At 40.7% G+C, this 26,438-nt stretch overlaps 1 protein-coding gene across 2 annotated transcripts in view; it reads left to right on the top strand.

Annotated features, from left to right (window-relative positions):
- Positions 1-26,438, top strand: part of erf (Ets2 repressor factor) — a 57,582-nt gene that overhangs the window by 18,635 nt on the left and 12,509 nt on the right. The window contains exon 2 of one of the 2 annotated variants that reach the window (XM_034704842.1): positions 16,375-16,594. In XM_034704842.1, coding sequence (XP_034560733.1) covers positions 16,375-16,594 — 220 coding nt within the window. Of the gene's footprint in view, positions 1-16,359; positions 16,595-26,438 lie in introns of both variants that reach the window. The other variant, XM_034704841.1, reaches the window with a different exon arrangement.

The raw sequence follows: 26,438 nt of genomic DNA, 5'->3' as shown, positions 1-26,438 counted from the left end.
TTTTAACACAGGCAGCGAGCCGCTCAGTCTACAGACTCAAAGATCCAGCTTTAATGCAATAGACTGAGGAATTAAGACTGCGGTGTCTCCGCCAATGAGGAAAGGCTGACTAACGCACCCAGACATCACACATGTAGAGAGAGACCCTCGCTGCCTGTTTAACATTTTAAGAAATTCACAGACACGCTCACCCAGAACGAATTACTGCCACTGTGATGCTGCTGTATGCTACAAGTGTTAGATCAACAGTGTTATGAGCCAGTGTTAAGCAGTGACAGCCCGGCTCTGAACCAGTGTTGAGTGTTCTGCCTGTTATAACAAGAATACATGTTCAAGTCAGGAGTAGATGTCTCTGTTGATTTCTGTGAATGTGAAGCACATACATGCAGATCTGAGAGACGTGGGGGATCGTAAAAGCTGCATCTGATCACTGATTTGGTGTCCAGTGAAAAGCTACATCTGCATTTATACATTTGTCTGTATTTAAAGAACCACAACGTTTGCTGTGTTTGCATATCATCTAGATAACTAGTGATTTTTGATCCCCAAAGAAGGACTTCTAAATTTTCTGTGAACCCTTTTTTGACTCAAAAATTCCACCAATGTGTCTTATTCAGGGTTCGTACGGGTGCTTGAAATCCTTGAAAATGCTTGCATTTTAATGTTATGTTTTCAAGGTTTGAAAAATGCTTGAATTTTGGGTCTAAGTGCTTGTAAATGCTTGAAATTGTAATCATAAATATTTCACAATTAACAGCAATCTGACTCAACAGATCGATTCAATGGAGAGAAATAAAATAGTCAAATGTAAAAAGTTTTAAAAATCACCCTGATGTGTGACATGCTGGTCTGTTGTCATGTCGCCCCCTAGAGGACAGTGCGACACCACGTTAGCCCTACACGTTAATTAGCCTATTATCTGTTGATGCTAACAGCCTGTTTATGCTACATGCTATCCCAGCAGCCGTACCGCTATCACTCGCGGGGTGTTTGTAGCTCAGGGCAGGTTATCACATGACCGCGGTTGATCGGCGACAGGTCTCATCTAAAAATACTGCGTCGTGCCTGAGCCGGCGGCCGCGGAGTGGGAGGCTCTCCCGCTGGATACGAAGGCACGACACGGTGTTTCACATAGAGACCCGTCACAGACCGACCGTGGCCCAGAGCCACAGACACCCCGTGAGTGACAGCGGTGCAGCCGCTGCTTGTGTCTGAACATCGAAGGCTTATTAATAACAGTATCAATAACAATATTAATTTTAACAGAATGAAATATGAAAGAATTAACCTATTTCTCCTTAGAAAAGCATTTGTGCCCTTATAAGGTCTTAAAATGACACGAGTACAGCTGATATAAGTTGGCCCACCCAGTGCAAATCTTCATGCTTCTCTTACTGTATAAGTAGTGCTTGAAAAGTTTGAAAAGTGACCCTAAAAGTCCTTGAAACGTACTTGAATTTGACCATGATAAACCCCGCTTATTGTGCACTTATATAAACCAGGTTTCAGACCTTATTGTGTCTTATCAATCAAGAGGTGTTCTGTCCAAATTGTAACATCCTATCACTTGACCCTCCTCAGAAAATACAGAAATATCAGTCGCTAATTCTCGCCATGGCTCTTCTTCATTTGTAGTATTTTCTGTCATCCACCATCAAAGCAGCTGATCTGCTTCCTGTAAAACCCTTTCACTCGCATGCCCAGTGCACACTTGTTGCTTTAGATCGAGCATATACATAAGGAAGTGAAAAATCCATTTTGTGCGCACGTCACATTCAGAAGGCCCTGAAATCTTCTTTCTCTCCTTTTCCAAATGAACGTTTTTAAAGATTTGGGTTTCACATGTTAAATCCCTCTGACTCCAGAGTGAGTTCAGACTATACAGTAAAAATAAAATGTACTTCCAACAGCCGAGAGCGTTAATCAGAGCACAAGTATGCACATTCCTGCGTGATATTTGCTCTTGACACACACTGATGATAAACGTCGCCATGTGGTGCTGCCTCGTCTGGAGCTCTCTGTCTCTTCGGGACTTTTTTATTAAACACAATTGAAAGTTGTTTAAATATTAAATACAGAACAAACTGTGAAGGCAGTTCTTTACATCACAGTCACGTCCGTGAACTTCTCTTCTGCCGCTGTCACGCTGATCGTCCTGGTCGGTCTAATCAACAGTGGAGCCTCTTTGTCTGTGTGGAAAGATGCTGAAAGGAAAGCGGCATTATGGGAAAGTTGTAGAAGAGGAGATGAAGTTTGATTGGCAGGGAGCTCCAGAGTGAGTCACTCATCCAGCTCCCTGGGTTTGGAGCTGTGGGTCTATTCTGGGCTGTGGTGACACGTGTGTGTGAGTGTGTGTGTGTATGTGGTCCTGTGCGTGTGTGCGTGCTCGCTGGTGTTCACATGGCTCAGTCCAACAGCTGAAGTCACCAAAATCTAATTGTTGGCGTTAACACTCTGCAGACGTGTGTGTGTTGGAGGTGAATGAAAGTAGTCTGGCAAGGAAACCACAACACAGGAGCCAGATTTAAATGCAGATATTTATCTTCCCTCTCTGCTGCTCTGAAGTCCTGTTTATTAAACCTTTGATCTGCAGATTACTCCAGTTCTGTTGCAGCCTGCACCAAGTTCTGACAACTTGCAGGCCGCTCCTTTCTCTGCAGCGTTGAATACGAGACATGCGTCCAGACTTCAGTTGTTTTACGATGTGATGGTGTTGCGTTGGCTGCCCCCATGTTGTTTGTCTTATTTATCTGTCATTTCCCAGTCACTGTTTTGGACATACCACACTCACTAAAGATAGGAAGGTTGGTTTCTCTTCTTCTGTGTTTTGTTTGTTGATTCCTGGTTGCCGTTTCACAGAGAATAAAAGATGAAGAGTTTCGTCTTTTATATAAAGCATCCCACATTTCAGTGTTTCTGAAGAGAGTCAGAGAGATGATTAGAAAGAGAAGTAGAGTAGATTTTGACAGGAAGGATGATACAATTAAAGTCAGCAGTACTACTTGTTTATTTGTACCTTTCTGTAGAATGTCTAAGCTGAAGCTGAGTGGATTGCAGGGTTTTATCTTTTTCTGAATGTTGTAAATACTCAACTCAGTTTTATTAATAAAGTACTTTTCGTACATTCAAGCATGCAGCCCGAAGTGCTTCACAAAAGAACAAAGCAACAGAAAACAGCAATGTGTAAAAGTGTAAAGGAAAGTGATATTAAATACTTCAAAATAAAATCAGTATGATCAAATCAATAAAAAGAAGTAAAATCTGAGAAATATCAGAAAAATTGAATAAAATAATTTAAATAAATTCAATAAAATAAAATCAGATAAATACCAGAAAGAATAGATTAATATAGAATAGAATATAATACAATAACATACAATTCAATAATATAAAAATGTAATATGATATAATGATAAATAATCAAATAAAATTAAAATTATATATATATTAAAATGTAATATATAAAAAAAGAATAAAATTAAATAAAAAATAAAAAATAAAATAATTTAACAAGATAGAATAAAATACAATTATATAAAATAAATAAATTAAATAAAATAGAATTAAAAAAAATAACACAAAAATAAAATATAATATAACAGAATAAAATAAAGTAACTCAAAAATAAAATATAATATAATAACATAGAATACATATATTTTTAAAAATGCTATAATAATGCAGTCCAGGGCCAAAAGGAAATTACTCCAAGTTAAAAGCCAGATTAAAAAGGTGAGTCTTGACTTTACTTTTAAAAACACCCAAAGAGCTCGCTGCTTTAATGTCCAGACGCAGAGAGTATTAAAACAGAAAGCTATCTGGTGAGGGACACATGAGGAAGGGGAGATTATAGTAGCACATTGTTTGTTGTTCTGTGCAAACCTTGAGTAAAAAGGATTCACTTTGCTTCCTCTTTCCTATAAATACACAACTTATTCTGTGTTCTCCTTCCTCCTGGGAGAAAGTAGACACCTGACTCCATTCAGCTCAAGAGACGCAGCGACTCCTCTTACAGTCACATTTGAAGTCTCCTGGTTGAAATGTCTCCCTTACGTAAGAGATGACGGCCCCGACTTGATGTTGTTAATCAGCAAGGCAGCGGTCTGACTGTGCTGCTGCTTTGTTGGGCTTCACTTCACTCTGCAGGGTGCCGGCCTGCCTTCCTCCTGCAGACTGACGCTGTGTCATAAACATGTAGTTAGCTCTTTCTGTGCAACAGGTGATCCAGATCAGTGCTGCTTCAGTGCAGCTCTGCATAGACACAATAGTTATAAATCACTCTCTCCCCTCTTTACTGCTGTCTGTCTGTCTCCTTCTCTTTCTCACTGTACGTCTCAGTTGCACGCTTCCACACACACACACATGTGAAACACGCATATCAGGTGAGGCAGTCAGGTAGCCAGGAGCTCATTGCTGCTGAATGTTTTACGTGGTTGTCATTTTCTTGAAGAAAAGCAAGCTTAGACGGGTTACAAAGCCACGAGTACACGCATGTATGTTGCCTTCTTCCTCTCCTGGTAACAAAGGAATGAAGACGATCCAAGTTTGAACTCTGAGGCCGTCACTGATGATTCAAATTCACACAGAAGCTACATTTACATTCTTGTGTTTCATCGGTCCTTGTATCCTTCTAAACCACACCGACTTTATTTGTAATGAGATTGATAGGTGCTCCCATCAGGTAACCACACCAACATGACTTCTACATCCTTAAATCAGCTCTATAATCTTGTGGGCCCTGCTGAATGCCACAGGAGTTTCCCGTCATGTCGGAGTATGATAAGTCGCTCTTAAATGCCACACACACACACACACACACACAAACACACACAAACAGAGCTGCTGCTGCTGACTTAATCACCGCCTTGGCTGCCTCCAAGGTGCTGCGAAGTTCTCCAGGACGTGACAGGTTTCTGTCTGGCGAGGTTCAGACAGTCGCTGTGTCACACACTAAAGTGGTTTGGCTGTCTCGGGTCTAACAGAGATAGTTTAAACACTTACAGGCTTCGCTTTTCAGTCCAAAAGCTTTATCCCTGTGGCAAATGGTCAAATCCCCCTTCTTTCTCTGCTGTGCTTTAAACTCTGTTTTCTGCAGACCCGGCGAACACAGCCATGCAGCTGTCGGAGCCATGAAAGCGCTCGTCCTAAATGGGGAGGTTTTGTTTAGTTTGGACTGCTCACAGTCTCCGGGAAGCATCTTTCACAGCACACAGCCTATTTGGATGATAGATTTCTGAGATGGAAAGAGACCACATCGTCCCAAAGAGAAGCAGTTGGCCTGTTCCAGCCATACAATGGCACTTCATCAATGGCTAATTATGACTTTACCAAGCGAGCGTTTCTCATTATCTCTGCACATTTAAGATCTTTATAACAAACCGTCTCCTGGGAGCTCGGCTCATTCAAACACAAGTGCTCAGCCTTCTTCTAACCGTTACACCATCATGTGCATTTAAGACTCAAGTGAACCCAGTTTTACACTTGATTACACTCCTACAGCGGGTAAAGTGTATCACATATTACCCTTTTGCAAAATGATCAGATTGAGGCTAGTTAAACTTCTGTTTCTAACACGGGACTCCGATCCGCTGCGGTCCAGCTACCAGTGACTTTACGTCCCCTGAACACCCAAGGAGTCATGAATGAAATCATAAATGTTCAAATATTTCCAATCACATATCCTGCTGTGTTGGGGGAACCTGGGGGGAAAGGCGTGCACACTCTCCGTGGTTTGTCACGTGGAACCCAACGATAGCCAATCAGGCAGCAAGCTCACTCCTTGCAGATTAATTCACATGAAAAAATGAAGGCGTGATGACATAATGTCTGAAACAGCTACAGTCTGAGCCTGCAGGTTGATGCTGGAAAGGTGGTGGCCTTTGCAAAGCATAAACTGCCTTATTGGAAAGGTGCTTTGTCACTAATGTGACATCGGACTTCAACAAGATCCATGCATCCGACAAAAATAGAAGTCTTGTGTATCTGATCCGGAGGACTTCATCCTGCCGGATCAGAGACACAGCCGGGACGGAACTGAGTGGATCCAGTGGAAGTTAACACATTGACTAGAATAGAAACCTATCAGATCCGTTGGAATTTGTACTTAAGTCTGAATCTCAGTGAGGACTCTCGTGTGCAGAAAAATATGTTTGGACCAATTTGAATGAAGACGCAGTATTTTAGTGTTGATTCAGTTTCAGGCTTTCAGTTTTTACTGCAAACAGTCAATTGAAGTGGAATATAAAAGACATTCAAAGCCACTTTTCTTTTCTTCCCTCTCTTTTCTGTCATTCTCTCCACTTTTGCTACACTTTCCCTCCGCCTAAAGTTTTGATTACTCATCATCTCTGTTTCTTGGATACTGAACGTCCCAAATTCCGCCCGTGTCCTGAAATCCATGATGAAGCAATATTTCTGTCTGTATTTTTGTTTTAATCTCTCCTCCCTCACACTGACTGTCTCTCTCCTTCCTCCGTCTGTCTCTTCATCCATCCATCCGTCTTACGTAAGGGAGGCATCATGTGAGAGGCGAGGTCAGGGTTCATGTTGTGCACCTGCGGATGACGATCCTGCTTTCACTTTGATCTCTGCTGGATGTCTTTCTTTCTTTCTTTCTTTCTCTCCCTCCTCCTCCTCCTCCTCTCCCCTTCAATCTTTCCACCTGACTTCCTCCTCGTCCCGTCTCGTTCTCGGACTCCTCCCTGGCTTTAAGCCCACTGGCTCCTCGGATCTAAACTCCCATCCTTTAAGGGTAATTATGAGATCAGCTGAATGAGGAGCATGGGGTTTTAAAACAGTACTTTGAGGCTCAGGACTCCTCAATAAAGCACTGTTAGATTGTGTGTTATTGTCTGTTGTGATCCCACTGTTGTAGACAGGTAGTTTACACAGAACAACAAAGATGGTAACCAAGACAAACTGTTCTTCTCTAGTAATACTTCATCATTTGGACACATGGATACTGTGAAGTCGACAAGGAATCGAATTTTTTAGTGAGTTTGTAAAACTTTTTACAACTAATTTCCTGCACATTTTGATTCTTCCCTTTTGACGCCTAGCAGAGATTCCCCTCTTCCTGCTCTCTACCCCTTTGTTTCCTGCCTTTCTGTGGCGTCCTGATCCCTCCTCCAGATTTCAGCCGTCCATTTGTCCTGTTACCTCTGCGCGCCGCTCTACGTGCCCCTGAATCATTACCCTGCAGACAGACACACCGACCTTTCAAACAGCTAAATATAGACCAAACAAAGAATGGGAGGAAGGGAGGGAAAAATAAATGGGGGGATAGATGGATGGATAGAAAAGCTCGCTGAAGTAAGTGAACACGGGAGATAGCATGAGTAGCGGGTCGTTTGTGTACTTAGCGGCTGCAGGCCTGCTGGACAATACCCCCAATGATGGCTATCGCTTATTAAGAGCTCTGTTCCAGTTGCAGTGACGTCAGGCTGCCTTAGAAAAGCAGACCTGCGTGTTTAAAGCCTGCGTGTTTTTCTTGGAAAGCAGAACGCAGGTGGCTTGGGACTGCAGGCTAATAGTAAATGAGTTTTTCTAGCCTGTACTTTGCTATATTTAGAATCCAATGAGGCCTGAAATGGTGTGTTTCACCTCCGCCTGACAATCAAAAATTCCTCCTGTCTGGAGTACAGAGGGCCTCGGGTTCATTCGTCTACTTCCCTGACTTGTATCTTTTGTTAAGTGCCATAGACCAATTAAAAGTAGCTGTAAAGCAATCAGAGTAATGCAGCTCACATTGATCAGCACTAATACTTAACCGGCTGCTGATAAGGACCGGCTGAACTCGCATGCACTGTGCTCTGTAAATTCTGCAAGGTTAACAAGTGCGCGCTGAACTCCAAATCATTTCTTCAAAAGTAAAGCCAAGTGTCTTCTTTTTTTTTTTGCAGAGGTCAGCTGGAATAAAAAGTCCTGATGTCACATAAAGAGAGTTAGTTTCATGTATGGAGCAACCTCCAGTCTAAAAATATGAAGCCCATGAGGAAGTGTTAAAAAACTGCAGTTCATCGAGTGTCCACTAGGGGCTGGCTCCAGAAACCACATACACACCAATTCAAAGATTACGATCTTTACAGCAGAAACAGTTTTGCCCAAATAAGGGCATGACTGACTTGACTGACAGGCGTGAACCAAGCGGCAACCTCCGGTCTAAAAATACGAGTCCAATGCAGAAGTACAAAAAACTGCAGTTCATCAAGGATCCACTTGAGGCTGGCTCAATAAGTATTGGAAACCACATACACACCAATTCAAAAGAGACGATCTTTACAGCAGAAATAAACATGTTTACAGCCTGGTACAAAAGACCAGTGTAGTCTGGATAGCTCATTTCTCGATCTGCACACACTGTACGGGGGTGAATTTTTTCACAACGTGACAATCTTGAAGATATTAAGATTATAAGTCTTCCAATGAGAGGCACAGCTGACTTGACTGACAGGCGGGAACACTGTAGCTGTTGGATAGGAGGCTCAAACCCCGCCTCTTTACATCGCACTATGCCTTGTTGAGTTCCGTATTTCCAATATGGCTGCCGCCAACGATTGGCGTCAAAACAGCGCTTCAGAGACAGATGACGTCACGTACACTATGTCCATTATTTATACAGTCTATGATATGCGCCTTAATATCATGATATATATTGAAGGAGCAACAGGTGCCCTAACCATGATCCATTCTTTCCTACTTGTAATCTGTTTTGTTGTCTCCCTTCGTTTATCTCTGTTGCAAATACACCAGATTCCCTTCACACTGAGGTGAAGCTCCAGTTTGCATCCTGCTCATATTGAGTTTTAAAGGCCAACAGAGAGCTGTTTGAAAGTGGTTCAGACACCTTCATCAATGCTCAGATGACAAGATGTCGCCTTGTAGATTATTAAGTAATATCTGTGTGGTCTCATCTCGTGTACAAGAGCTTTATAAAGGGAAGTTTTATCTACGTGTACTCAGGAACTTTAGACATCAACAGGTCTTCGGTAGAGGAGATATCTGCCTGCAGGGTTATGAGGCTACTCAGAAATGGCCAAAAGCAGTGGCTTGCTTGCAGGGTACTTCCTATTGGATCAGAGTGAAGATTGCCGAACATTGTGTCTCTCATGGTTGTGATAGTTTGTGTGCAGTCACAAAGCTCTCTCACTTTGTCTTGTTTTGTCTCTTTATGAGTCTTGGTCTCTTGTTTTTACTTACCTAACATGAACCACCTGACGAAGCCTCAAACTGCGCCCACAGTTGTGCGTCTGCAGTGTCAGGCCGTCTGCTGTGATGTCTGACTTTTTGAAATATGTCCACTAGGGATGCACATAAAATTCGGTAACCAGTTTTTGGTTTTCGGCCGAAAGACTTTTATCACAGAAACAACAAGGCCAAAATAGAATGTTGTGATAACGCATGCAGAAACCACGGCCAGTCTTGTCGCTTGTCTGGATAAGGGCCAATCCGTTCTTCCTTTAATTGCAGCACTAAAGCGTTCTCTAAGCAAAGAGGTTGAGATGGACCGCCGAGTGAAAACAATGAAAAGTACACTCTTAGAGTCTGTCAGCACACGTTTCACTGAGATCTATTCAGATCCTCTGCACTTCATCGCCACTGTACTCGATCTCTCTGAACCAGATGAAGGGCATGCACCCTCGTTGTCTGATGTGTTCAATGAGATCCTTGGTTTAAGTGAGGTTAGCACACAGTCAGAGCCATAAATGCAATGGAAGGGGAGGCCGGGGACTGTTGTAACATTTTTGACATTTCTGTCTATAACTTTGAGGTCTTTTAACCCAGTGTGTTCAAACTGCTATACAGGGTAGCTTCAAGTGCCTGCTAATAAATGGCATAGATAATGTCTGTGCAACACAAACAGAAAATGCATGGCTTAATCTCAAATCCAAGGAGTGAAATGTTACAACTTTGGTGTTTTGGTTTTCGGCCTTCCTAATTCTCGGTTTTCGGTGCATCCCTAATGTCCATCTTGCTGTCATCGTGTTGGGCCTGGATCAGATTGTAATAAGCAGAGTTTCAGACTCCTGGGACTCGTGCGGCGTCGCTTCGTGTCCTGTAAGTTGTAAACAGCGTGACAGTGAAGCCCGTGCTGCACTCCACCGGCCCAGTCAGCCTGAGACGGATCACACCCTCACGCCGCAGCTCCCTGGATCCGAGCCCAAACTCTAAACTCTTTTGGCAAGTTTCTGTTATTGAATCATATTTTGTCTTGTCTGTCGTGACTCTGACATTTATTTTTAGCTACTAAAAGCTTTTGTTGCTAGGAGACGGTGTGTCTTAGGAGAGGCTGAGCGAGCGAGGGAGGGACAGAATGAAAGAGGAGAGAAAAGAAAGAGATGGCAGCAGTGTTGAGGGGGAGAAAGAAAGGCAGAATCTGTGAACGACAAACGAACAAGCTATGAGTCAGCAGGGACATCTGCAGCACACTCACACAAACACATGCAGTGGGCATGGTTGCTATTCCTGTGTTCTTTGTCTGTGTGCTCCGTGCACCCACGCATGAACCCACTTACCTCCCCCCACTAACCTGTGTTGTGTGTCTGCATACTTCGTGTGTGCGGGGTGGATATTAGCTCGCCCACTTTGATTTGATCCACTCCTGCTGCGTGTTGCATGCGTCAGTGTGCGTCCGTGAGAGTGTACTGTACGTTCACATGTGTGTGTTCTGCTCCAGGAACCAGCGGTGTACCCCATTACACAGCAGCATGTTGTGTCTGTGTCACCACGCCTAACCTGTCCCCAGTGACAAGAGCCTCATTGTCTGCCGTGTGAATCATATGCTCGAACCCCATTAGTAATCTGCCTTCAAATAGTTATTATCAGCCATCATGGGCAGCTTGTCTGTCTTTTGGCTCATTCTCTGAGCACCATGGGAGATCAGATAGCAGCATGTGGTTAGTTAGTCACTGGGAGTGGGTCTGTTTTTTAAGATTTTTTTTTTCCTGTTTCTTAACTCTTTGATAACGGACCTCCTGCAGACGCCAGCAAATCGCCCGCAGGAGATTGTTGTTTGTATAATCCTGTTAGAGTCAAACTAAATGAAAAGCATATCAGAAGGCTAACACTTCCATGTTTTGAGTCCTTACATTGTACATGTGTGATGCAAGTTGATAACATCCTCACACTTCATTAGGGGTGTAATGATTACATCGATGTATCTATTTATATTCCTATGATCAGACTACATTGATCTGTGCTCAACAAGTTGGCTTTCCGGACGACATATATCAATCTAACATCGTCTTAAAAGGTAATAAACTGATTGTATCTATACTAGGAAATAACATGTTGGATTTAAGCACAGCAGACTTTATATGGATGTGTTTCTTTTTGCACTTTTAATGATAAAGATGTTAAACGTTACTCAAAGAAGCCGGCGAGTGAGAAATGATCAAGCCACCGTTGCGGTCCAGTGTGAGGAAACACTTTGGCTTTTGCAAAGACGGAGATGTTCTAAATAAGTCCCTCGCTGTTTGTAATAATAATGGCGCCTTTCAAAACACTCAAGGTCACTTTACAGACAGATTAAAAGACATATATAAATAAAAACAACGTGATAAAATAAATAAAAACAAGCAGAGTTACACCAAGTTAAAATGAGGCAGTGAAATTAGACAGGGAATGCAGTTTGAAACAGGTGAGTTTTAAGTTTTGATTTGAACAGGGGTAGTGAGTCAGTGTTACTGATGTCTGCTGGGAGTGAGTTCCAGGGTTGGGGAGCAGAGCGACTGAAAGCTCTGCTCCCCATGGTGCTGAGACGGGCAGGGGGGCACAGAGAGATGGAGGGAGGAGGAAGACCTGAGGGAGCGAGAGGGGGTGACAATGTGGAGATCAGACAGATATGGATAGGATATGTAAAGGTCAAGTAAAGAACCACGGCAACACCACAAATCTATCCAACCACCTACTAAGGCGCTGTGGGATTTCACACAACGTTTATGTCCATAATTAATTTATACCTGATTCCCTTACAAGAATCAACAGGAGTCCAGGACTGTCCAGTATCAAGGTGTTTATTTCACAGTCACACTGGTTGAAATTTTGGCTAAAAAGTCAATGAAGCGATTTCAAGTCACTGAATCTTTTCTTATCGTTCTAAATGAACCAATATCGTCCTTTAATTGTATCGGCAACCACGAATCGTGAATCGAATCGTTGTTACAAAGAATCGTTACACCCCTAATAATCATTGCATCTATTCGACGATCACACACACACACACACACACACACACACCTGTCCCATGAACGGCCTGTTTGTGTGGCAGTCCTGTTAACCAGCAGCAGGACGAGGTGCTGCTAGTAGCGGGCGCTGACGTGGATTGGTGTGTGTTTACATTTTACAGTCATGCTCAGTCTCTGGAAATACATGTGTGTTGGTGTGAGATTCAGAAACGGAGAAAATCTATTGCTAATGTTTTCTTCTTCTTATGCTATTTAATGCAGTTAGCATTCTTCTTCTTTTGTTACTTAATGAGGTTAGCAAACAGCTTTAAGACGCTCTGTAGCCACCGTCTGGTGGGGATACTGTATTACAACCAGGCACCGGTGAAAACGCTGAAAACTTGTACTTTTATTTATTTATTTTGAACTGTTTATTTTGATTTTTCCCAGCTTGACACAATTTTTACATTACTTACAACTGAATAATGAAGAAAGAAGAAAACACATATTTTATTTAATAATAATAAATAAATAAAAAATAAACACATTTATATAAATTAAATATATATATATAAAAATTTACATAATAATAATAATTAAATAGTGAAAAAAAAAAACTTTTAAAATGAGAAAATATTTGCAGTAACTATTCGATGTTTCCAGCATTCAAACACATCAGAGAGTCTCTCTCATTCAACATGTGGAGTTTGTTCTCTTTGAAAGCCTCCTATGACAGTGTTTACAGTTTTTATCAACAACTGAAAATCATTAAATATATTCCCAGTCCTCTCGGCTTGTTGTGCCGTGATGTAAACATCAGGTATTACATGTGATTTTTGTGGCTTCCCTTCGCTGTATGAGTAACATGTTCATTGATCTAAGTGTAGTGGGTTGTTGTCGTTGTGGTAAGATTTTCCGATGTTTCATCCTCTGTGTATTTCCTCTGCAACAAACATGACTGATCCATCTGCCACCTCTTCCTCTCACACAGAGGATCACTTTCAGGCTGACACACGGCTGCACTCCGCGCACCTGACCGTGGACTTTGGTTTCATCGTGTCCGACTTCGTTAGTTTTTCCATGACTCATTTTGACTCCGTTTACACCTGCTATTAAAAAGAGATCTTTATCTGGATAAGGAGGAACACATGTTAAAGCGGGCAGTAAATAAAACAATTACTGTGCTCAGGATTTGATCAAACCTATCAGGGACGTGCCGTGGTTATCAGCAATTTGTTAGAGCACTTCATGACAACTCAGAGAAAGTCTTACTGTTTCCTTTCTGTTTCTTCTTTTTGAGAACAAACCACCCATGTGGGTAGGAATGTCATGACTCACTCTGCGTTTGTCGACTACTCACCTTCACAGAAAGACTGGCACGATCAGTTTCCACCACCAGATGTTCCTCCTTAAACTGATCCGCTGTGGAGAGTTACAAACACTGTGGCAGCACACACAACCTGTAGCTGTTTGTGTTCTGTTGACCATAAGAAAGCTTCAAGTGTTGAAAAGTAAATTCCTAGTTCATGGAACAAGACTGTGAGACATTTCCCTGACATCAAGAGCACATTTTTGTGTAAGTCAAATAAAGCCATAATTGATTTTAACTGCCATGTGGGCACCAGGTGTAGTCGTCGCTTACTGTACCCAAAGATTAAGTCGACAGGTGTGTCACTATTTTTATATCTTTTATGACGATCACTCTCTGTGTTTATTCTGTCTTCCTTTGTCTGATCTGTGTGTCATATGAAGCTGCCCTGAAGGTTTCACATGAAACCAAACCTGAGTTCCCTGCTAATAGGGCTCGTGCAGTCTTAAAATTTGGGAAAAGTCTTCCTTTAAAAGAGTTTTTCAAAAAAGATAAAATGCTTAATGTTTTCTTTTTTTAACAGTTTTATATTTTTTGTTTTTTCCACAAACAGAAGATAATTAAAGCAAATCATACATCTTGCCATCACATTACACATCTAAAAAGTACATTAGGATTTGATTATATACAGAAATGTACCTAAGAGAAGAGAATAAATAAAATAAAGTTAAATAAATAAATGATAAAAAATATAGTTAAATAAAAAATATAGTTAAATAAATAAAATAAAATAAAATACATAAATAAAATAAAATAAAATACATAAATAAAATAAAATATATAGATAAACAAAATAAATGTTAGATAGATACATAAAATGTGCATAAATACAATTAAATATGTATAAATTAATAAATTAAGTTAAATAAATAAAATAAAATGCATAAATAAAATAAGATATATAAATAAACAGATGAAATATATAAATAAATGAAATAAAAGTTAAATAAATAAAATACATAAATACATGAAATGAAATATTCATAAATATATGACATTAAGTTAAATAAATAAATTACATAAAATACATAAAATAAAATACATGAATAAATGAAACAAAATAAAATACATATGTAATTGAAATAAAATAAATACATAAATATGTGAAATACAATAAAATAAATAACTGCCACCGTGCCATATCTCCATTCAAAAAAAATTGACAATCCAATGCCACCAATCCTCCAGTGTAAAGTGCAAAGAGAAGTATTGTGTTACAGTATTTTACTCAGAAGATGGTGCCTAAAGAAGAAAGTGACTCTCCGTGCAAAGTATGCTTGATACACAGCTAAGCTGGGCAGGTTGGCAGCTTGTCAAGCATTTAAAGAAAAAGGTGGTATACTTTTCAATTGTCCCAAATTGGTTGCAGGCTGAGGCTCGGTCCAGATCTCACAGTTTTAACGCCACTGTATGCTGTGCTCTACTACTGTACGGGGTAACAGATGCTGCTAGACAGAGCTACACGGCTGCATAGAAACTGCACATTGCTGAACACAATGGAAGTCTTCATGCAGGAACACAGTTTACACTTTGTACCCTTATATGAAGCAGTTCACTTCTATTCTGCGTTTATTTTGATACTTGAATTTAACCCTTACCTAGACGTTCAGCCGCTGTGTTCAAAATGTCAGGATGCTGACATACCTCTCAGTACATACGCATCAGTTTGCCGTGAGCTGTCGTTACAGTTCTGTTCAACAGGCCACAACAGTAGAGGGACAATCCGTCGCCCTTGAACGCATCATTGTGATCAGTTCAATGTCACCGCCGTATGGATACGATGGACTGCATTGAGTGTGGGAAACTGATTGTAACCTTGGTATTTGGGATAATGTGTTTCTTTACAGTTACATAAACACACACACATACACACACACACACACACACACACACACACACACACAATTCAGCATTGTTATATTGCAGCCATATGTTTCCCACCCTCAGCTTTCTCAGCCTGATTGCCAAGGCACATCTGGTCCTAATGAGGTGCGTGTGTGAGAGTGTGTGTTTGTGTGTGTCACTATGCCTTTGCTATTCAGCCTTTCAACATGGCCTTGTGTTGAAGTGGTGTTGAGTCTTTTACTGCCACCCACTGCTTTACAACTCAAACCCTATACTTTTAACTGTTGGATAATAGTCTGTGTGTAGGTGTGTGTGTGTGTGTGTGCGCGAGTGTGTGTGCTCTGATAGTAGTTATAAAACCACAGCTTATATTTTGTCTGCACATATCTCAAGGCCTGTTAATCTGTTTAAACAGTGCAGTTTTTCCAGCTTTGAAGGCGATAGCTGTGAAGTTTGAATGTGACAGCGGTTTGTGGGAACAGATTACTCTGAAATGTTTGAGATCTACTTAGATTCAAATGCCTCGTAGATTGTAGCGTTCTTGTTTCATCCTTCATTGTATGATTCCCAGCAGCCTCGTGTCCTCTAACCACTTACAAATGGCTGTCTATTCTATATGTCACCTCCCATATTGTCCCATCTCCTTTCTTACAGCTGTTCCCACCCGTTTAGCCTCACATGTTATCTTCAGAGGGATGAAAAACAAAGCTAAATGCCAGAATATAAATCAGTGTTTTGATCCCAAGAGTTTGACGTACACATTCTATAAAGTTCTGACGGTTGTTTGCTGTAAACAAACCCTCTGTGTTGTAAATCATGGCACCAAAACAGCTGAAGTGAAGCAGACAATTAACCGCTTTCAAAGGACAATCGTTAATCACGTTCTGAGTGACGACAACTCGAGAGAAACAAAAGATTAGTTCAAATAGGTGTATCGATCATCCATCTGAACCACCTTCGCCTCCTCCTCTGACTCTCCAGGGTTTGCCTTTCCAGAATGGGCGTACAAACCCGAGTCCAGTCCGGGCTCCAGGCAGATCCAGCTGTGGCACTTCATCCTGGAGCTGCTGAGGAAGGAGGAGTACCACGATGTCATCGCCTGGCAGGGAGACTACGGAGAGTTCGTCATCAAGGACCCGGACGAGGTGGCTCGCTTGTGGGGGGCCAGGAAATGTAAACCACAGATGAACTACGACAAGCTCAGCCGAGCACTGAGGTGAGAACACAGTGGACACAGTCACCTCTGAACCCTCTTTTTGCAGCCTTTAAAGGTGACATATCACGCTTTTTTCATCAATATATATTGGTCTAAGAGGTCCCCAAAACATGTCTTTAAAGTTTATGCTCAAAAAAACACTTTGAAATCAGATTTTGGCATGCCTGAAAAACCCTCTTCTTCAGCCCTCCTCAGAACAGTCTGTTTTCTCTCTGACCACGCCCCCTAAGGAAGTGGATATGGCCTATGCTCTCCAGCACGTTGATCTAATGTTTACATGTTGGCTGAATATACACGGCTGCTCACAGACCCGCGTTACTTCAACCCTCTGAATCTGATCCAGAATCTGATCCTGACGGAGAGGCGCCTGCAGCAGGACCTTTCTGAACCATTGGTCACAGATTTAGTGTTTCTTGTTGTTTTATTTGTCAGTATGTAGACGTGTGTCTTGGTACACAGCTACGAACATGTAGCTATGTGGCTATGCTAACTAGCGCTAGCACTTTTCCATGATAAATAAAAATCATCCACTAGATCTTCAAATCTGCAGACGTGGGGAGTAAAACCAACCTCTGTGTTTATTAAGACAGCCTACAACTAGCATGCCTCCCTCCTAAGCTCCTTGTTAGCACACGTGTGAAGGTAATGAAGAACGGAGGGGGGATTCAGTATTATTTTATACAGTCTATGAGCTGAACAAGCTCCGAGCTCTGACTCCGTGACAGAACAGATATTGTTGTGACGCAACAAAAACACGGAAGTCTGAAACGGCTCGTTTCACACACATTTACAGAAAGGTGTAGAAATCAGAACAGGGGCAGAATGGATTTTTTTCATTCTCGGGGGGTTTGTAGACATGCCAGGGACACATATTCAGACATAAAACACATAAAAAGTCGATTTTGCATGATATGTCACCTGTAATACTAAATGCATGTCCTCTTAGACCTCATCTCAGGAGCAGAACTGCAGGATCAGGTTTGATGACACTCTACTTCACATGACAATAAACTTTCTGTGGTTGGGACTTCTGCCAATATGTAGTTTCACATCACGAGCACAGAGTCATGGTTGGTAAAAGTCACAGGTGTCATGTTGTTTGAACTCTAGATGAACTCAATAAAACATGCAATATTAATTTTATAGTTATTCAAGATTGCATTCACGTACACTGCACTTTGCACAGTGTAAAGCAGGGCTGAGTAAACGTGCATTCATCGGTGCATTATAGTATATTTTTGCCCTCATGTAAAGACGAGCTGAAACAGCATTTTAAGAAAGGAAGCTGAGGAATAAAAGAAGGAGAGAAATGTTGATGAAAGATGTTTTTCCTTTGCTATGACCTGAACCCTCTCGGTTGAGCTCAAACAGGTTTTTAACTGGGAACATATGCTGCATCATCTTTTCAAGGTTCTGTGTTAAAAAAAGATTTGGATCACAGAACAATTTTTAAGGCACTTTAACTTCGTTTTCCTCATTCATATTGGTGGTAAGCAATGTCAAGGACCTTCAAGTAACAAATTAGTCTATTAAAAACATGAGTGAATGATGCCAGCTGTCAAAAAGAAAATGTAAGGACAGGAGGAGGAACTTTAGAATCTCAATCTCCCGAATAAAGAGCCCCATCATTGAAGAACTGCATTACACAATGCAAGGAGGCAAGTTTATTTATAAAGCACCATTCATACACAGAGCAATTCAAAGTGCTTTACTGAGTTAAAAACAAAACAAAAACCAGAACACTAACAATCAACAAAAACACACAGCAAACACTTCAAACATTTTATAAGCATGAAAAAGAAAAGTATGCAGCCAGTTATGTTTGATCTACTCTCTCTTTCTTTCTCTGTGTGCCTATGCAACTTAACCTACATAATAAATAGTGTTTGTCTTATTATTTATTTAAATAAGGAGGGATTATTCTAAATAATCAGCCCCCTTCACTGCTCTGAAGTCTGTAACTTGCAGAGTCTTACTTACCCTTTAACTTCTTCCCAAAGAAGAAGCTGACTGTGAAAACAAAAACAAAACAGAACTTGCAGGGTCATTTTTATTTTTTGTCTAAGATCTGTTTGTTTGAATTTTTACACATTAAATACAGAAGATCAATGTAAACAAATGAAAGCTGTTGATGTTTTTTTTTTTGTTTAAGAAAAAAAGTGAATGACATTTTTTTTATAATAATAAATGATAATAATTTAGAATAAAGATAAATAAATAGAGAAAATAAATAATAGTGAAAAATAAAACAATAAAATACAATACAATACAATACAATAAAATAAATAGATTAATATTTTTAAAAAAAAATAAGGGAAAAAGGTTAAAAAATAACAATAAAAATAAACGAGGATAATAATACCAAAAACAAACTAAGAAATAAAAAGAGTAAACACCACATGTGATAATCTACATCTACAGAACAACAGAACATGTTCTTCTCATCTGAATATAGGCGTTGTGCTTCAGAAGGGATTTAAAGCCTCAAAAGGATCAAGATAGGTCTCTGATTTTATCAAAATGATATTTCCACCAAGTGAAATGCCTTCAGTGTTGAAAAGAAGTCAGACTAATTCTCTGTAAAAGTTTCCTGGTATATGTGCAGGCTTTGAGTGTTCAAGTGACAGGTTCAGGGATTAATGGAGTTCAGCTGTAGCTAAGTGAAATGTCGAAGAAGAGAATAATTGTTGTTGTTTTGTGCGAGTTGTGCATCTGCGCCGCGAGCTTATACTCCAGGGTGACAGCAGATATAGAAACACACACCTTCACCCTGCACAGAGCACATGTGGGATGCTGCAGAGTTTTATTTAGCTGCCAGTCTGTTCTCTCATAATCATGTACATGCACACACACACACACGCACACACACACACACACACACTGCTAGTCATCCGTGTCGCCTCCTGTGTTGTAGGTTTGTGTGGGTTATAGTTTGCTATGGTGATGACTAGTTACACAGCCTCATCACCACACACACAGACACACACACACACACACGTGCACACACACACACACTTAACACCTTGTTATATGTCAGCCCTCCTCCAGCCCATCTGTGTCTTGTTTGTTGCTTAAAGCTTTTTTTATCTTCGTCTGCATATTAAAAGAAACACAACCTCATCTGAACTCGTAAAGGAAGAAATTTTTTTAACACAATTATTTATCAAAATGTTTTCATCAATTCAAAAAGTTTACAGATGATGCTTATGCAACATCGCTGCAGTATTATACATTTCACTTCACAGGGACATCAGACAAACACGGTTACATAAGGAGCAACAGATGGAACGTAAAGTGCTTCACTTTCACGTTTTTTTCATGAGCTCAAACAAAAGATGAAGTCTCTTTCTCTCTCTCTCTCTCTCTCTCTCTCTCTCTCTCTCTCTCTCTCTCTCTCTCTCTCTCTCTCTCTCTCTCTCTCTCTCCCTCTCCCTCTCTTTCTCTCTCTCTCTCTCTCTCTCTCTCCCTTGTTTGATTCAAATCCACATTATTGCCACATACGTCCAGAGTTATTAAGACAAACACACAGCTGTCACTAGTTAAGCTGTTAAACCAGGAACTCATTGTTCATTTCAGGACTAATCACTGTCTCCACAGTCATTATCAAGATTCTAACAATAAACATGTCATGGAAACATAAAATGCAGGATTTAATCATCATCATTCATCATTTTAAAACTGCTAATGTTACCTACTCTTTTAACAATCAATCCAGTTCAATTAAATTTGCTTTATTAGCATGACTGCAATAATTCAACACAGGCAACACAAGAGCCCAACGATATGAGCCGAGACCAAGAAAGTAAGACGATTTAAAATGTAAAAGGAAAGATAGAATAAAAAAAGTAAAAAGGAATAAAGCAGTAAAAGAGGGGTAAAAGCAATAAGGTGAAATAAAAGCAAAACAGAGATAAAATCCTTAATATAGGTAAAGAATTTAAGGCTATGCAGTTAAAAACTGTAAAATAAATCAATCAATCAAGATTATTTAAAGCTATAAAGGCAGTAAATGAGATATTAGGAGAGTAAAATGATTTAAGGAAAATAAAATGGGATAGAAAGTAAAGGTAGTAAGAAGACGACATCACATCAAAGTCTATAAAAGTCCTCAGGCAGACTGTCCAAAGTGTGAAGGGGCCCTGATTGAAAATGCTTGGTCCCCTTTAGATTGTAGCCTAGACCTTGGAACAGCCAAGAGGTTCCAAGAGGAACCTCAATTCTAAAACTAACATGGAGCCAGTGGAGGGAGGCTGACAGATTGACCTATCAGATCCGTTGCTCTGACGGACCGGATCAAAGTCTTGGCCTTAAGACTGGGGTGATGTGATGTCTGTTAAAACCAGTAAGAAGCCTAACTTGGCAGCACGTGTCCATCAGAGATGCTGGAATAAAGAAGTGGTTCTTTTGCTTTATGTTGACAAAAACTTAAGAAACACTTGACAGCAAAAGATCAGAGCTTGCATGAGATTGGACTCTGCAAACCTGAACTAGATTATATTATAATATTCTTTGGAGCTGAACTTTTTAAATCACTCTTAAAAAGTAAACATTGTGTAAAACTTGCTCTTGATATTGTTCTCTAATGCACGGACATATTCATAAAACGTATTCATCCATTCAATGCATTAGCCACAGCATGTATCCTTGAAAGAAATGAACCCTGCAAAGGTTCACACGTAAATTACCAATTAGTTTGATGAAGTCACACCTACGTTTCTCTCTGGTCTCATGAAGTGTCTCGGAGCAGCTGAAGCCAAATGTTGCTGACGTCTCTTCTGTGGTTTCTAAACCTTTAATCTGAATGAAAGGCTGTGAGTTCAATCTGAAGTTTGGAGATGAAGGTTTCTCCCTCAGTCAGATGTGAAGTCTTTGATTGATGCGTCTCTGCGTCTTTGAAGTGCAGTGATGCACACGTGTGTTTTCATTAATGCACACAGTGTATGTGTTTAGAGAAACACACACATATCTATACAGCATGTTGTAAGAGGTCGAGTCTGTACAGTCGAAGTGCTTTCTAGTTTATTTGAAAGAAGTTTCTTCAAAGAGCAGGAAGCCTGGAGAGAGTGTGTGTGCCTGGTGTGTGACGCTAACTGTCCTCCACATTGTCTCAATACTGCCTCTGTGTGTGTGTGTGTGTGTGTGTGTGTGTGTGTGTGTGTGTGTGTGTGTGTGTGTCAGTATCTTTCACATGTATCTGTCTTTTTCAGAACTCATTCACAGTTCCATCCATCTATCTACCTCTCTGATAACAGTATGTCCCTCCAGCTTTTACAGCATAAACAGGCTTGCTTATGTTAACACCTGCTCACAGATACAGCCATCAGAGTCCTGCTGTTTGTGTGTATGCCTTAAATTCACTTTTTTTTAATGATTTTAACTCCCATGTGAATATATGTTTTAGTTTTTCTTACTTATAACCAAAATATTCAATCTTTACATATTGCACATTCAGCAAACCCTGCTCTAACCTGAAAAATAATCTTAATAACAACCTGTTTCTTGGCGAGCTTGATGAAAAGTTTGAGACATATGTTGTAAAGAAAATTGTCTTTAAATACACTTCTGAAGGTGTCTCGTATCGTATTGAATTGTATCGTATCGTACCGTACCTAGTACTATCTGGTTTTGTCGTATCGTATCTAGTCTTGTCTTATCTAGTCATATCGTGTCGTGGTGTATAATATCTCAGTGGTCTGATTTTCTCTGTTCAGGCTCCGTGTTTTCGTCTTGACTAGCATATGTTTCCTGTGGGGATCATGTCGTGTCCTATCGTATCTATTTGTGCCGCATCGTATCCTATCATTTCATGTCCTATCGAATCTTGGCAAATCATGGCGTAGTGCATCGTGGCGTAGCGTGGCGTAGCGTGGCGTAGCGCGGCGTGGCGTAGTGCATCGTGGCGTAGCGCGGCGTGGCGAAGTGCGTCGTGGCGTAGCATATTGTGACGTAGCGTATCGTGGCGTAGAGTATCGTGGCGTAGAGTATCGTGGCGTAGCGTGTCTTGTCGTATCGTGTCCTGTCGTGTTTTATCTAGTCATATCGTGTCCTGATGTGTCTTGGCGTGTTGTATCTATATTTTCTGATTTTCGTATCTAGTCGTGGCGTTTCTTATCAAATTGTATCGTCTGATATTGCATTGCGTCGTTTTGAATCGACTGTAGTGTGTTGGGTCGTGTCTTATCATTTTTTGTTGTATTGCGTTTCTATTCGTGCCACTTCGTATCGATTCATGTCATATGGAATCTTGGCTAGCGTGGCGTAGCATGTTGTGGCGTAGCATGTCGTGGCGTAGTGCATCGTGGCACATCGTAGCGTATCGGCGTCATAGCATATCGTGACTTAGCGTATCATGACCTAGAGTATCGTGGCGTAGAGTATCGCTGTGTCATGTCGCATTGAGTCACATCGTACTGTCGTATCTCGTCGTGTTGCGTCGTGGTACGTAGTGTCAAGTTGTATGAATTGTATCGTAGCGTGTCGTGTTGTATCGTATCTAAATGCACTGATTTTCTCCAGGCTCCATAGTTTCATCTTGACTTGCATATGTTTCCTGTGAGGATCATATCGCGTCATATCGTATCGTATCTAGTCGTGTTGTGTTGAATCGTATCGTATCGTATCGTAAGGTGTTGTACGGCTTCGTGTCGTGTCGTATCTAAATGGTCTCATTTGCTCCGTTCAGACAGTAATTTTGTCATTACTTGCATTATGTTTCCTTTGAGCATAGTATGTTTGAGCTCTTCTTCTTCATCTTGTTTATCTGCCTCCGTCCTCAGTGTGTGTGTCTGTGTGCCTGTTTCCAGTGTGACAGTGTGGGTGTGTGTAGTATTCATCCCCGTCAGAAGAGGCCCTTCACTCATTGAGTCATTAAGGGGCTGGATGAGCTCCTGGTTCACTCACTCCTGATCTCCATTGTTCTGCATTGAACCCAACTCCAGTGACTAATCCTGCGATCGCACTGAAGCAGAGAACAGCTGGGCTCGACTCCAGCATTGTGACAAACATTACACCGACATTTGTTGTGGGGTTTGTTTTTTTTTAACTGTCACTACTGGCTGTGACTCATTTTAATGAGAAGAATATTTTACAGCACCGTAACAACCTTCTCTTATTTACATGTCGAGTATTTTCAAGGACTGAAATGATGAGATTTATGGACATTTTTAATATTATGATGCATCTTTGTGGAGCTCTGTGGGAAGGCAGTGAAGGTCCAGCATGAAGGATTTTAACTTGGCAAAGCTGTAAAGCATTTTGCAATTGCTTCCTAGAATTAGTTTAATCCCACTTGGAGTGAAAGAGTGGGATTCAGTGTTGGGTAATTGTGTTTGTGTGAGCATTAATCACCTCTCAGTGTGTGTGTGAGTGTGTGTTATATCATTTATGTTACATATGTGGCCAAAAATAAAGTATTGATCTCGTTAGATGGATGTTTGTGCAAAGAAAAATAGATCAATGGATGAATACATAACGGTTCCTCAATCTTAAGTAGTCGCTGCTCATCTAGTGTGACTTAAAGGAGCTTGACCGTGACACACTGACTGCGAGAGACCCGTTTACAACTTCACACTAAAGAAAGTCTGTATGTCAGACTCTGCGCTCGATTCTACTGGAAACGATGAATAACATATTACATCTCCAGAATGAAGTGCCCGCTCTCCGCTGAATGAGAGAAGCTCTGATTTAGAAGTTTTTATGTAAGAAAATATGAATGTGTTTTTGTCCTGAGGCTATCGGTGAGTCACAGGGAGCCATTTTATCTTTTTAGATGAGCTGTCAGCGGCTGGCTATTCACTCCTCTACATGGCTCTGTGTGTTGACTATGACTAATGCACTCTAACTAATGGAGCCGCCTGTGTAAAGCTCAATCAGAACGGCTCGCTCACATCCTTGGGTAATCACAGGAGGGTTTGTATCTAACCATGTGTTCGTATTTGTGAGCAGGTTGTTGAATTATTGGCTGAACGAGATTTACAATGCAGGCTGTGCTTTATTGTTTCTGATTTTATGAAACATTAACGTTGTTTTCTGTTGTTTTATTTACTCTCTGCAACAAGAAAACAAATACACTTACCTTACAAGTAGGATTATTGATGCACGGTGATACTCAGAATTATTCTACATTAGAAATCTCCCCCGATTCAAAGGCAAGCTCTTACCTTTTGCTTCTCTTTTTTTTTTATGTGGCAAACTCTTGACTTTGCTCGCTGAGCTGCAAATGAAAAATAATCGACACTTAAAGTAACAGGTCTTGAAAGGGGTCATGACTAACGATCTGTCTCACAGAAGAAGCAAAGAAAGGTGTGTCTGAAATCATGCAGCCTTTACACTCTTTCTTCCACGTTAAGATCAAGAAGTGGAAGTTTGATTGACTGAAAGATATCGCAAGTTAAAAGTAAAGCGACTTTGTTTGTCTATCCTTGAAAGCAGAGATTGGTCATTGTGTTACAGAGTTAAGGAGAAATACACCACAAAGTGTTATCATTATCAGTGTCCATCAGTGGAGGAAAACTTTAAAGCATGTTTCTATTTGAATCAGCTGACTGAAGGTGTTGCACCCATAGACTGTAAATAAAAATGGATAGCGTTGCTCCGCCTCTTCCCGTTGTACGGTTCTGAAGCCAAAAAATCTCGCTCCTGGGCGCCGCCATTGTGCAGCCAGAGCCTGTGAAGCCACTGTAATAAGCTCCATCCTACAGCGTGACGTCACAAGACGCTGTGTTTCCCTCTACGGCGGCTGTGAATCAAAGGAAACCCGTTAGTAAAACCCCGTTTTTTAAACTCTAATAACTAACGAAAAAGAAACTTTTCAGGAAAAAGAGGCCTTGGACACAAAACACTCAGATACTAACTACATATCACCACAGCATACGGATGTGAGAAACAATCGTACGACGTGTATTTATTTTTTTAAGTTTGACTGCTCCCCCATTCAAATGAATGACAGGTCTCCACGAGCGCTTTGTTTTCTCCGCCGCCGGACTGATTATGACCCGGTTGCACTCCCAGCTGACACCTGACCGCGTTCACATGATTATTTTTCTCAATAAGAACGAGTAGACAGAAAACTGGACACTGTGAGTCTGATATATGTTTCTGTTCAGTTCCCTTATTGAAGTCTGAGCCTTCACTTTTATGACTGTATGTCTGCAGAGATCATGAGCCTGCTCCACATGCTGATATGCAGCGTGTTTAACATTTTGAACACCTCAATACAATCCGTTAGCTATTCAATACTGTCAGTTATGTACATTGTGTCCTAAAGGAAAATTTGATTCATGGGGAAAAACGCATTTCTGTTTTTGCTTTTGTTTTTAATTTTCTTTTAATTTGGAATGGCACAGCATACAATACAATTTCTTTGGCATTTAACATCTAAGTATCACAGTCTTTCTTTAGTCCGCTTCAAATATTTTCCATCGTATAATCACCACCTTCCCTAGGGTTTGGGAAAGGTGATATTATATAGTCCGACTGTTTATTGTCCATGTTGCCTTTCCAAGGTTTTTTGTTCTTAAGTCATTCTATTGCAATAACATATAAACAAAAGAACAGGGAAGCTTCCACTTGTGATTCTCAAAAAAAAAGCAAAATTAAGGGTAAACGTCTGGGTTTTTTTTTTATAAATGATTAATCGATAATTGATCGTTAACATTTCCAAAGATCCATCACGGATCCCTAGTAGACCAAGCGACTACCTCCGGTCTCAAAATATGAAGCCCATGCAGGAGTGTTATAAACTGCAGTTCATCGAGCGTCCACTTGAGGCTGGCTGCAGAAACACCGGAAACCACATACACACCAATTCAAAAAAAGACGATCTTTGCAGCATTAATAAACATGT

The sequence above is a fragment of the Notolabrus celidotus genome, chromosome 16 (assembly GCF_009762535.1).
Source record: "Notolabrus celidotus isolate fNotCel1 chromosome 16, fNotCel1.pri, whole genome shotgun sequence".
In the NCBI taxonomy this organism is placed as follows: Eukaryota; Metazoa; Chordata; class Actinopteri; order Labriformes; family Labridae; genus Notolabrus; species Notolabrus celidotus.
The sequence above is the reverse complement of the archived record's forward strand: the minus strand, read 5'-3'. Positions and strand labels throughout refer to the sequence as shown.